Below are 13316 nucleotides of genomic sequence, written 5' to 3' on the forward strand. Positions count from 1 at the left end.
ATATAGCAGCCATACTTACCCAGAGTACCTCCGGGTCCCCCCTCCCTCGATATGCAGGTCACTCACGGGCCTGATCCGTGGATAGACACCAATTTCCTCTGAGGTTTTCATTTAAAACATATTGGCTATTTTTAAAAGGAAGCAGAACCCTATCTCTTACTATGTCAGGTAGGTGCAGCAAATAAGCCTCCCATTTAAGGAGAAATCTCTTGACTCTTTTCTCAGGGTCCCCCCTAGTATCTGCCTGCTCAATCAGCATCTGATCATGAATTGTTTTAAGTAGGTGTTGAAAAGGTAAGTTACGGTCCCCTGTCCACTCTCTCAGGATAATTTGTTTAGCTAACATGAGTATGGTATTTAAAAAAATGTCGTGCTTGTATGTCTGATCTCTAGGTGTCAGAAAGATCACATGTTGTGCCGAGAGGGACACAGTTTGTTTAGTTAATTTGGATAGCCAGTACGCAATTTTTTGCCAAAATTTTTGTATTTTAGGGCAACTCCAGAGTAGGTGTACCCAATCAGGAGATTCAAGGCGGCATTTACTACAGGAGTTGAGTGCTCCTCCAACCCATTTAGCCCTTAGGCCAGGAGTGATGTAAGCTTGATGTAAGAATTTCAGGTGTGATTCCCTCAATTTTGCAGAGATAGTACTTTGGTGTGCCCTCTCGAAACTCGTGGTAATCAATACCGGGTCAATCTCTAGCTCCCCAAAATGGGACCACTTTGATACCATGCCATGAAGCACATGATCCTTAGAGTGACAGATCAGCAAGTTATATGTATGTGACAGCCTCAGAGGGCCTAACTTCGCCAGCGCACTCAATGTATCTAAATTGGAGGCTTCTACAGAGAGGAGTCCCTCTGAAATCAAGGTGGATACGTAGTGTCGGCACTGAAAATATGCAAACTTGTGTGTGTGCGGGAGGTTATAACGTGATTTTAGGTCTTGGAAGGGCAGTATTTCTAGAGTCAGGGGTCGGAAAAGTTGATGCAGTCGTGTGAGTTGTAATTGTTGCCATGTCTGAAATGCTTGCGTGGTGTACCCGGGGAGGAAGTCCAAATTACCCTGGATCGGGAGATATTTACTAGCTGAACGTTGTATACCCCAGAGTCTACAAATCTTGGTCCAGGCTCTTAGAGGATCCCTAAACAATATATGGTTTTGAATGAACGGGGATAGAGATTTCAAATGTGCATGAGGCAGATAAGCTAAATGCAGTGGTTTAATGATGTTAGACTCTAGGTCAGGGACAGTATAATAGTTTTTCCCTACCAGCCAGTCCAATGCAAATCTAGAGAGAGCCGCCCAGTTATACCATATTATATTAGGAAGACGGAGCCCTCCTCCTCCCACTGTCATTGACAAGGGAGTCCTGCCTATTCTATGTTTTTTGCCCTGCCAGACAAAGTTTCCAATGGCAGTTTGCAAAGATGTCGCATCCTTTTGAGTGAGGAGAAGAGGCAACATCTGTAATGGATAAAGAAGTTTGGGCAGGGCCACCATTTTAAAAAGGTGTACCCTACCCGAAAGAGAGAGGGGGAGTTTCATCCAACTCAGCAGCATTTGCTTGATGTCACCTATAGTCCCAGCGAGATTCAAAGAGTATAACATATGTGGGTTAACATGTATCCATATGCCTAAGTATTTAAAACTACCCTGAGTAGTCTTAAGACCAAAATCTGCTAGGGTCATGTTTCGGGAGTTTTGCAACCAGGTGGCCTCCGATTTGTCAATGTTGATCTTGTACCCCGAAAACTTGCCAAAATCATCGATAACTTTCAGAAGAGGGTGTAAATTGGAACCAGGATCACCCACAAAGAGCAGTAGGTCATCGGCGTAAAGTGATAGATGCTGCTTTTGGCCACATATATCTAAGCCGGCGCATTGTTGCCTGATGTAGGACTCCAGGGGTTCGATTGCTAAATCGAAAAGGAGAGGGGAGAGGGGACATCCCTGTCTCGTACCCCGTTGTAGCGTAAAGGAAGGAGAGAGCCCTCCATTGATTATAAGAGAGGTCTTAGGGGCTGAGTATAATCTTTGTAAAAAGCTGGGAACGTCACCCTGCATACCAAAGCGCGACAGTGACGTATGTAAGTGATCCCACTCGATCCGGTCAAACGCCTTCTCAGCATCTAGTGCTAGAAGGCATGCGTCTGGTAGTTGGGATGGGGATTGTGTATGTGTGTTGTACCAGTAATGGGACACGACGCCGAGAGTCTTTCTAATGTTAATAACTGAGGATCTGCCCTTTACAAAACCCGTTTGATCTGCATGAACTATATGTGGAAGAACCTTTGCCAACCTGTCCGCTAAGATTTTTGTTAGGAGTTTATAGTCCCCATTTAATAGGGAGATTGGGCGATATGAAGAAGTCTGAGTGGGATCTCTATCAGGTTTCAAAAGGAGACAGATATTAGCCTCAGAGAATCTATCATTTAGTTGTTCAGTGCCCGCCAGGTAAGCAGAATACAAGGATGAGAGAATTGGTGCTAATTCCTCCTCCAGTAACTTAAGGTATTCTGCAGGTAACCCATCCGGGCCTGCTGCTTTACCCAGTTTGCTTTGTCGTATGGCCCTGAGAACCTCCTGGGGACTTATAGGAGAATTTAACAGGGAAGACTGCTCTTCTGTAAGAGTGGGGAGTTTTACTGCGTCCCAAAAGGCACGCTTGGCTTCTATATGGATAGGTTGTTTAGAGTACAGGGAAGTGTAATAGTCTACAAATTCAGTCATAATCTCCTTGGCGTTGGCGGTGAGGGTACCCTTAGAATTAATGGCTAGAATTTGGGACTTGGGTTTATAGGAATGAACTAGTTTGGCCAGCAGTTTACCAGCCCTGTTACCATGTCGGTAATAGCGACCCTGTCTGTGAATATTGACCTTGTTGTCTTGTTGGGCTAAGAAAGTATCCCTTGTCTGTTTGAGATCGTAGTAAGATTGCCTAGATGTTGGCGTGGGGGCATGTAAGTAGTTATTGTAAGCCTCAGTAAGTTGAGCAAGGAGAGTCTCATCTACCCTCGTAAGTTGCTTATTATGGTGTGTTGCAAAGGAGGTTATATGACCTCTCATCACCGCTTTTGAGGCGTGCCAGAACAAGTCTGGCGTATCCAAATGACAAGCATTGTCAGATGCATAATGCGTCCAGGATGCCTTTAAGTGTCTACGGAACTCAATGTTGTTGTATAGGTGGAGAGGAAATCTCCAAGTTCTGTTTGGAGGTCTAGGGGAATGTGGTTGCAGTATCAGGGTGATTGGGGCGTGATCTGATAAGGTGACTGGGCCAATATAAGTAGATAAGATGTGTGGCATTATGCTTGAGGCAGTTAGGAAATAATCAATACGCGACATAGTATGGTATGTTTTTGAGAGGCAAGTGAAATCCCTCTCATCCGGGTTCCTTGCTCTCCAGACATCTAGCAAACTCAGAGTCTCCTTGAAGGATCCAATCAAGGATACTTCACGTTTGTAGCGGATTACGTGTGTTTTGAAAGAGCCAGATGCTGAGGGATCTCTAAACCTATCTAGCGGAAGAGCCTGAGCCAGATTAAAATCCCCTCCTACTATTAAAGGGGCACTCTGTGTGGCCAATATCGCCAATAAATTTGTCCAAAAGGGGGGATCATGCTCATTAGGGCCATAAACATTACAAAGAGTGTATGTATGTGCATTGGTCTGGAGTGATGCGACTATGTATCGTCCCTTTTTGTCAATGTTCACTGCTGACAATGAGGCCGCTAAACCCTTTCGCACTAGAATGGCAACTCCTCTTTTCCTGCCCTCTGTAGGGGAGCTGAGGACCTGTCCCACCCATCTGATTTTTAACTTCGCATGTTCCTCGACTGTCAATTTTGTCTCCTGGAGCATAGCAATGTCAGCCTTCAGTGAGTGTAAGTGGTGGAGAATCCTACTTCTCTTTGCCGGGGATGTGATGCCCCCTATGTTCCACGCTATAATTTTAAGGGGAAGAGTCATGTCTACAGAGTGTAAGGGTGGAAAGGGCACGACCTAATAGGTAGTGTCCTAGCAAGTGTCCCCTGTGGTGTCTGAGGTGTAGGTAGTAATAGGTGACTTACAGTTATGGAAAAACATAGGTGTGTCCTCAGGGCAGGATGACGTGATGAAGGAGGGGGGTCCGGAGGCCTCCAGGTCCCAATCCAGCAATCGCTACAAAAGAGACAAGAACATACAGCAATGTTTACAATTTGTATAAGTAAGAGGTCAATACCCATGATAGTAGTAATGTCAATAGGTATCGTCCCAGAGGTAGTCTGTTTATAAAAGAACCATTTGATGAACAAAAACACAGCATGATAGCAGGAAGCATAACATCTTAGAACTAAAGTTCTGCTCTTGGGGGAGGGGACAGGAAGCAGCAAAACCACACAGAGCCCTGGAATGTTTAGTATGAGTTTAAAATGAGAAAATTTACCAAGAGTTCTTACAATTGGCATGGGCAGATGAATAGGCCCTAGGTAGTCAGGTGGAAATGTATATGGGCTTAGAGGTAGGGAACTATGTTTTTTATATTCGGTGTCGATGCCCTGGGGCCTGAACATAATAGGGATACCATAATCTGCATCGATCAAAAGGCAAGTGGTGGACAGAGGGTCTCCGCTTGGATTTGTGAGGGATAGGCCAAAAATTAAGCCTACTAGGGGACCCAGGGGAAACCAGCGGTAGCTGTGAACTGTCTTAATAACATGCATATTAGAACTAAGGTTTAAGTATGCTGCATAATATTTCCCAGCCTTAACAGTGCAATGCAAATACAAACATGAACCTGAACAGGTAGTGTAATAACAGAGAGAACAAGTTGCCATGTGCGGAACCGTGCCTCCGGCCACAGCCAAGATTGGCAAACATGACCAGAGCCACAGGACCCGCCAGTGCAAGATACATAATGTAATCAACATGATGCATATGAAAAGAAATTTTAAACGATAATACTTAAGAGAGTCTCATCAGCCATTGTCCTGTCTCTGCTCTGATGCCAGGTATGCCTGTGCTGCCGCAGGCGTATGAAAGGTTTTAGGGCCTGAAAGACTCTGAATTTTCAAGGTAGCTGGGAACATGAGTGCAAATTTACGTCCCTGATCATGCAGTGTAGAGCAGATAGATGCAAAGTCCTTACGTCTCTTAGTGACCTCAACTGAAAAGTCTTGGAAAAGTAAGAGACGGTGATCTTCAAAGATGACTTCCTTAGCCGCCCTGTAGGCTCGCAAGAGTGCTAGCTTATCCTGGAAATTTAAGCATCTAAAGATTACTTGTCGTGGCCTCTCCTTGGAATTTTCTAGATATCTGTTGGGGCCTATGCGGTGAGATCTTTCAATGTCCAGAGGTAAACAGTCCTGGGGCAGGCCCAGGATTTTCGGGAGAGTTAAGGCAGCAAATTCTAGTAATTCTTTATCTTTAATGGATTCAGGAACGCCTATGATTCGTAGATTATTTCGCCTGCAGCGGTTTTCTAGGTCCTCCACCTTGTCCATTAGCTGTTGATTTTGTTTCAGTAGGCGTTTTAAAGAAACCTCAGATTCCTGCTGTCTGTCTTCAACCCCTGAAATTCTTTGTTCCGCGGCCGACATGCGAGTGGAGAAGAGCCGCACCTCACTGGTTAGGGTGTCCACACCAGCCTGCAAGCTATCCATTTTTGGTAAAAAGAAAGCCTTGAGCTCCTGTAGGAGTGAAGAGTGATCTCCTGAAATACTGCCTTCAGCATCTGCAAATGATGGGTTTGCCTGCGTTTCTATCAGAGGCTTTTGTTTTTTTTCCTGATTCTTTGATCTGTGACTCATTGTGCCACCTAAAGGCGAGGGCAGCCTGTGAAAGTACTCGTCCACTTTCATAGAACAAAATACAGACAGTTACTAGGAATGTTCTGACACTGTGTACAAATCACCAGAGGGCGCTGTTGCACTGTGTATTGCAGCAATCAAGGTAGATATGTGGAGGGAAAATGGAGGAAATGAAAACACAGATTTTGAATTTGCAGATATCACATGGCAAAATGCAGGTGTGAAATAAAAAATTTAGCTGTACCAACTATGTAAACAAAGGTGATTTTTCTTTTCCTTTTCTGTCTTATGTAGCAGGCTTAATCAGGGCTGATGGATCAGAAATACAATCCTAAAAAATTGAGCTATACCAGCTATGAGGTGAAAAGAGTCTGTATAGGATAAAGAAAAATATCTGTATAGATCAATATGCGGTTCATGCAGAAACTGTCCCAATGATCAGCTCTCAAGCAGAGCAGGTGTTTATGCGCTCCCCCCTTAGCAACTACTGGGGCGTGAGAAGGCCGATATCCCCCTGCTGAAAACTTAATAACAAGTTTATCTCCCTGTATGGAAGTGAGGTTGTGCCTTGTTGTAGGATAAAGCTGATTGATCTGAGTTTACATTAGTGCATCCACATTACTTTTACGGAGTGTGCAGCAATCTCTTATGGGCATGCATAGAATACTTTCCGGGGAGTCCGTTATCAGGGCCTCACACGGTTATAGTTTGAGGTGGAGCGGTTCTGGGCTGATGGATCAGAAATACAATCCTAAAAAATTGAGCTATACCAGCTATGAGGTGAAAAGAGTCTGTATAGGAAAAGTCTGTATAGAGCAATATACAGTTTATGCAGGGATTGTCCCAATGATCAGTTCTCAAGCAGAGCAGGTGTTTATGCGCTCTCCCCTTAGCAACTACTGGGGTATGAGAAGGCCGAGATCCCCCTGCTGAACACTTAATAGCAAGTTTGTCTCCCTGTAGGGAAGTGAGGTTGTGCCTTGTTGTAGGTTAAAGCTGATTTATCTGAGTTTACATTAGTGCATCCACATTACTTTTACGGAGTGTGCAGCAATCTCTTATGGGCATGCATGGGATACTTTCCAGGGAGTCCGTTATCAGGGCCTCACACGGTTATAGTTTGAGGTGGAGCGGTTCTAACCAGCTGTGGGGGGTGTTACCGCCTCTCACCTGATCTATCCGATTACCACATTCGAGGCCGGTCCGCTTGTAAGGTCCGTTCTGAGTTGAAGTTGGCACTGAGGTGAAGGGGGGAGCTCTTCCAATATGGCGCCGGTCAGCGTTACCGCTCGCGCCGTGTGGCGCAGTTCGATTTTGACTTCCGAGGCAAGGGCGATTTTCTGCCCTACACGATGGTTCTTAGGCCGGATGGGGTACCGTAGAGGGCAACCCAGCAAGGCAGCGTCGTGGGGAAAGTTGGCTGGCAGCAAATAATACCATTAATATGAAGCAGAATCCCGGAGCTCTGTACTTCTGCTGCCAGCCGCTAGCTCCGCCCACCGGAAGTCGTTTGTAGGTTTGTTAGTGTATTTGTGTGACTGTGTTGTGTTTGTTAGTGTATTTGTAGGTGTGGGTGTATGTCAGTGTGACTGAGATGTGTGTGTATTTGTAAGTGACTGTGAGTTTGTAGGTTTGTTAGTGTATTTGTGTGTGACTGTGTTGTATTAGTGTATTTGTGGGTGTATTCGTGACTGTGATGTGTATGTTTGTAAGTGTTACTGTGTTGTGTGTGTGTTAGTGTACTGTATTTGTGTGTTTGTAAGTGTGACTGTGTTTTTGTATGTTTGTTAGTGTACTGTGATGTGTGTGTTTGTGTGACTGCATTGTGTGTATGTTTGTTAGTGTATTTGTGTGACTGTGCTTGTAAGTGTGACTGTGCTGTGTGTATATTTTTTGTGTATTTGTGTATTTGTAAGTGTGTGTATATGTTTGCAAGTGTGAGTGTGTTGTGTGTGCTTGTTTTAAATTTCTAAATTTGTATTAGATCTGCAATCAGTAAAAGACCTTAAAATAAATCCCTAAATAGAAAACAAACAAAAATATAACTCCCACTTATATGATTACCTGAGCTCCTCATTTTTATAACTATTAAAAACAAATAAACCTAAACATCAAAAATACACTAAACAAGAAATTTTCTCTGCATACAACAAAATAAGGGTTAAGGATTTTAGAGCACAATCTTTTTTTTTTTTCTCTTCCAATTCTCTTTATTGAGAAGATGCAGATTGACATAAAATCAAAAAATGATGTTACAGTGTGAGGGGAAAAAAATGTAAGTTTCTTCCCCCCCCCCCAATTTCCTTCTCTTATTAAAAAAAAACAAAATAAAAATTCATGTCATGGATAGTAACAAATATTAAGAGCAAGCTGTAATTAATGTCTCACCATATACCTGTAACTAATGTTTTGCTGACAGAAGGTATATACTAGAAATGACCACTAGAGGTCCTCAGACACACACAAAAAATCCCTTTTGTGGAAGGGAAAATGTAAATAGGATCGTTCCCTGCGATTAGAATATTAATAAAAAAACAACTAACAGCTAGCAAATAGTTTAGCAGTGGGCCAGCACTGAGCATTTGCATAATATTCACTGCCTCACTTGCCTCCTGTGTTTCCCTTTGCAATTTTGGGCTGAAAAGCTTACTTGAATTTAGCAGAGGTATTGAAACAATTATGTCTTGGGCTGACCGGCTGTAGACTCATTTTATTATTACTTTACTGTAATAATAAAATGAGACTGCAGCAGTGAAGCCCAAGACATATTTGTTTCAATACCTCTGCTAAATTCAAGTCTCTGTTACATGTGCAGGAGCGCGCAGCCAATATGCAGTTACCATTCCGGAGCAACATGCTGGGCAATCCGGTCACCCTAGTCTACAGAGTTAACACTGTATTGAATTGAAACAAATATGTCTTGGGCTGTAGTCTCATTTTATTATTACAGTAAACAAAGTAATAATAAAATCAGTCTGCAGCCCAAGACATATTTGTTTCAATAATACAGTGCTAACTCTCTCGGTCTGTGACTTGCTGACCGGGTCCTGTGTGCACAAGCTGGGCTAACAGTGAGGAAAATCTACCTGACCCGGTGCCAGGCACTGCTCTCACCTGTGTTGATCAGTCTCCTCTCCTGGCTGGATGCGACACCCGCCACCGTTCCGGTCCAAACTCCACTGCACTAGCTAGTAGTTGTTGCAAAATCCTTCCCAAATTGAATTGCGCGCGTTTAGGCTGCATCCTGACCTGACAGTGAAGTAGACGTGTGAAGTAGGCGTGACACGACCCAATCGATTCCTTCCCGCCCGGCACTCAGCCCAGAGACTCAGACTTGCTGATGTCTGATTGGCTGAGAGGCGGCCAGGGCTCCAGAGGCTTTCAGAGTCAAGCCTCCGGTGGGAGCAGTATGGGCCGCATTGAGAGCACTGCATTAGCACTTATTCTCCTCTTGGTGGCAGTCTCTCAGCGGCCTATACACTTCCACAGTCAATACATTCATATTGCGCAATGGAAGGATAGCTGGCCTTTACTTCCTTGCGCAATATGAATGTACTGTATTGTATATTACGGTTTTTTTTATACAAGTTAACACAAGCACAAGTCATAACAAAATAATAAAGTACTGAATTTGGTGGGGGGGTAGGGGGGGGTCACCATTTTATAAAAAAAAAATGAAAAAAAATTATATATTTTTTTATTTTTTTATAAAAAGGCTGTAATACATACATTGGCCAGGGGAGGCACTGCCTCACCTGCCTCCTATGAGTGCACGTCACGATACACACACACACACTACTTAGCATACACTTATACATGCAGATACACACACTACATAGCATACACTTACACATGCAGATACACACACACACTACATAGTATACACTTATACATACAGATACACACACTACATAGCATACACTTATACATATAGATACACACACACACTACATAGTATACACTTATACATACAGATATACATACAGATACACACACTACATAGCATACACTTATACATATAGATACACACACACTACATAGTATACACTTATACATACAGATACACACACTACATAGCATACACTTACACATGCAGATACACACACTACATAACATGCACTTATACATGCAGAGACACACATACTACACAGCATACACTTATACATGCAGATACACAGACACTACATAGTATACACTTATACATGCAGATACACACACACACACTACATAGCTTACACTTATACATACAGATACACACACATACACACACTACATAGCATAAACTTATACATACAGATACACACACACAGTTATGGATACAGATAGACACACACACTACATCATATATGGGTATCTGTTATTCATTGTATAGGGTCATGGGGTTGGCAAGCACATTAGCTGGCAGTCTGAGGCTGCCACTCTTCATAACCCTGGTGTTAGCACTGCTCATTGTATAAAACTGAAGGCATGCTAGTATTATCACCAGGGGTTAGACGTCATCACTACCAGAGGTAGGTTAGAGAGGCCACCATTACCCATGGTCAGAGTGTATACAGCCTTCTTACTCCTGCTTAACCCACACACCATTCCTTTTCCACAGGAAATCTAACAGGTATCTAACCCTGTGAGAAAAAAGCCAGCTGCTTCTGAGTATGGGCCCAATAGATTTTAAACAATTTTTTATTTTTTTCTTAAATGCATGGGGCAATGCGGGACAGATGGCTAGCAACACGGGACAGCGGGACAGACTCCTTCTTAGATTCTTGCACCTGGGCCCTGTGGTTTCGAGTTACGCCTCTGGATACAAGCCCCCTGGTGCTCTGAGCAGCTGCATTATTTGAAATGCTGGTGCACTGAGAACATCTAGCTATTCTTCTTCATGTGCACGTGCACAGAAAAATGCTAACACTAAAACAGTAATAACTTTTACTAGAAGCATTTTGCCAATACATTTATATTGCTAATATGTCTCTGTTCAAAGATGTAATTCATCTATGTGCATTTAAATTTTGACTGGAATAACTCTTTTAAAAGTACGTTCTGGAGGTTTAAACATGTCAAAGGGATAAAGCTCCTTCCATGACAGAACACCTAGGTATGCTCAGGAGCGTTCACGTGTCTTGAGCACTATATGTTACAGACATTATTGCAAACACTGCACAAGACAGTATGCACTCAGGTGCCACATTTCTACAAACAAGTAAACTGAGAAAAATAAAAATTATGTAATGTCTCTTCTAAACAGCTACCTTCTGGTTATCCACTTTTTTCTTGTTCCGTACTTGTTCCCTTTTTACCTCATTCCGTGTTGTCCCCTTCAGTGCAATTGCAGTAGCCATTTTGTGGCCCCTCTTCCTCTCATTCCCGCCGTCTCGCATTATTTTCCCTCCTCTTTAACAGCTGTGTTTTGTTTCCTTCACATTCAGCCTCTGGATTTATCCCCTTCTGATTAAACTATTACCCGTCTTTACCTTTTCAGCATTATATTTTATTTATACTCGGGTTCATTTGATTCTCTTATACATTATCTTTATATCCATTATTGTCTGTATTAGAGAGAGAGAGAGAGAGAGAGAGAGAGAGAGAGAGAGAGAGAGAGAGTCCCAAGGTGCTATACTGATGTCTACTGACTCCTGCTAGCACCTGTTTGTATCATGGGTCTTGTCATATGCAGGGGGTGCTTTCTCAACCTATTTCAGTGGGTGTCCCAGCCTAACCTCATCAACTTTGTGAGCTTTTATGTTTGTTTTTAAAAATGTTTTATACTGTTTTTTTATATCAATATCTATGCATATTCTTCTTTATAGAAGTGCCTGTTACATGCAGTTATATGAAAATTGGTATATACAGTCCCCTTAATAAAATTGATAACTACTTTTATGGCTTTCTTTCAGCCTATGTAACCTATAAAATATTGTGAAAAACAGAAGCATGAAGGGGTTTTGCCTGACAGTGGTTTCTAATGGATACCGCTTACTGGCATTGTCCTTCTATATAGACCTGATGGTCTTGCTTGTTCTCGCTTAGAGATCTGGATCCTATTTCAGATCCCGTAAATAAAAGGATAAATTATTATTATCTTTCGGCCCTCACTTATAGATTCATCATCTTATTATTTATTTCATTTTAGCTGGTCCTACCCCTGTTAAGGATGTGTCTGTAAGTCACCATCCTCATAAATGTACAAAACCGTCTATCTGTGATTCTTTAATGGCGTGTTTATGGTTGTCTTTTACATTTAAATGCTGCTTTGAGTAGTAAAGGTATAAATCTGTTTAATAAAATCTAGACGATCCTACACTACAGATGCTTTTGTCTGTATATTCCTAGTTTATAACAGAGTTCTCTCCTTTCGTGCGCAGAACTTGCCTGATGGCCGCCAGTACAGACGCTGCAGCAGAAAGCAGTGCCCCAGCCTTCTTGACTGTCCTATAAGCCACATCTTGTCCCCAGCTCCTGGGCAGTGCTGCGCCACCTGTGCCCGTGAGTATAACGCGCCACAGCCCAATGGGGAAGGCTTTAAGCTCATGCTGACCTCTGCTTTACTGTGTTCACAGAGGCCCTAAGTAACTGCACAGACTCCATGGTGGGTAGTGAGATCCAGGCCACAGATGATCCCTGCTACACGTGCCACTGCAAGGTATGGGGATATGCTTGACTGATAAAACGTAGAAGAGGCTGTTTATGGTTTCTACAATGTTGTTTGCACATTAAATAACAAATGACCAAAAGGAAGTAATGTTCTGAGCCCTTCAGCAGGGGCAAACCTACTGTAACTGGTAATAACAGAAGAAGCCCACAGCCCTGCAAAGTAAGGAGTGAGAGCAAGGAAATAAATGGCTCTGGAAATACCTAGACCAAGCCCCTCCTACTACGCCAGTAGCTAATCTGTTTTTCTAGATAACTTAAAGACATAGAAGACTAAGTTTTGTTTTACGTCCCACTTGTATACCTTAAACCATAATTGTGTTTCCTGTATTGTTCCCCATTAAACACTGATTGGTGTAAGGTGTAATGAGTGTCACTCTGCATCCTTCTCTTGTTGATGTATCGATATTTATTGCTCATCCAGGATCTGACATGGGTTTGTGTGCATCGTCCCTGCCCCAGCCTGAGCTGCCCACGTGCAGAGCAGTTTAGCCCTCATGGCGCCTGCTGCCCTGCATGCAAAGGTGAGAACTGTGTGCACTGTGCAGCAAAATCTATTACAGCTGAATATCTGTTGTTTTATTTGTATTCCTCATTATTTGTGCTGATACCTTACTCTGTATTATTCGTCATTTAACTGTAGCTCATATCCCTCTACCTTTATTTTCCTCTCCAAACCCTTATAATGCCCTCCCTCTGCCCTAACAATATTATCTTTGTGCCCTAAGTGTACCATCCTTGTGCCCTAACTGTACCATCCTTGTACCCTAACAATACCATCCCTCTGCCCTAACTGTACCATCCTTGTGCCCTGACTGTACCATCCTTGTGCCCTGACTGTACCATCCTTGTGCCCTAACTGTACCATCCCTCTG

The 13316-nt window shown here is 43.0% G+C and overlaps 1 protein-coding gene across 1 annotated transcript in view; it reads left to right on the forward strand.

Annotated features, from left to right (window-relative positions):
• The window catches only part of KCP (kielin cysteine rich BMP regulator), a 565655-nt gene that overhangs the window by 491600 nt on the left and 60739 nt on the right, over nucleotides 1-13316 (forward strand). Inside the window, 3 exon segments of the mRNA XM_053716343.1 lie at nucleotides 12156-12276; nucleotides 12351-12433; nucleotides 12866-12965. Of these exon segments, the coding sequence (XP_053572318.1) occupies nucleotides 12156-12276; nucleotides 12351-12433; nucleotides 12866-12965 (304 nt within the window).

Source organism: Bombina bombina, chromosome 6, assembly GCF_027579735.1.
Source record: "Bombina bombina isolate aBomBom1 chromosome 6, aBomBom1.pri, whole genome shotgun sequence".
NCBI lineage: Eukaryota > Metazoa > Chordata > Amphibia > Anura > Bombinatoridae > Bombina > Bombina bombina.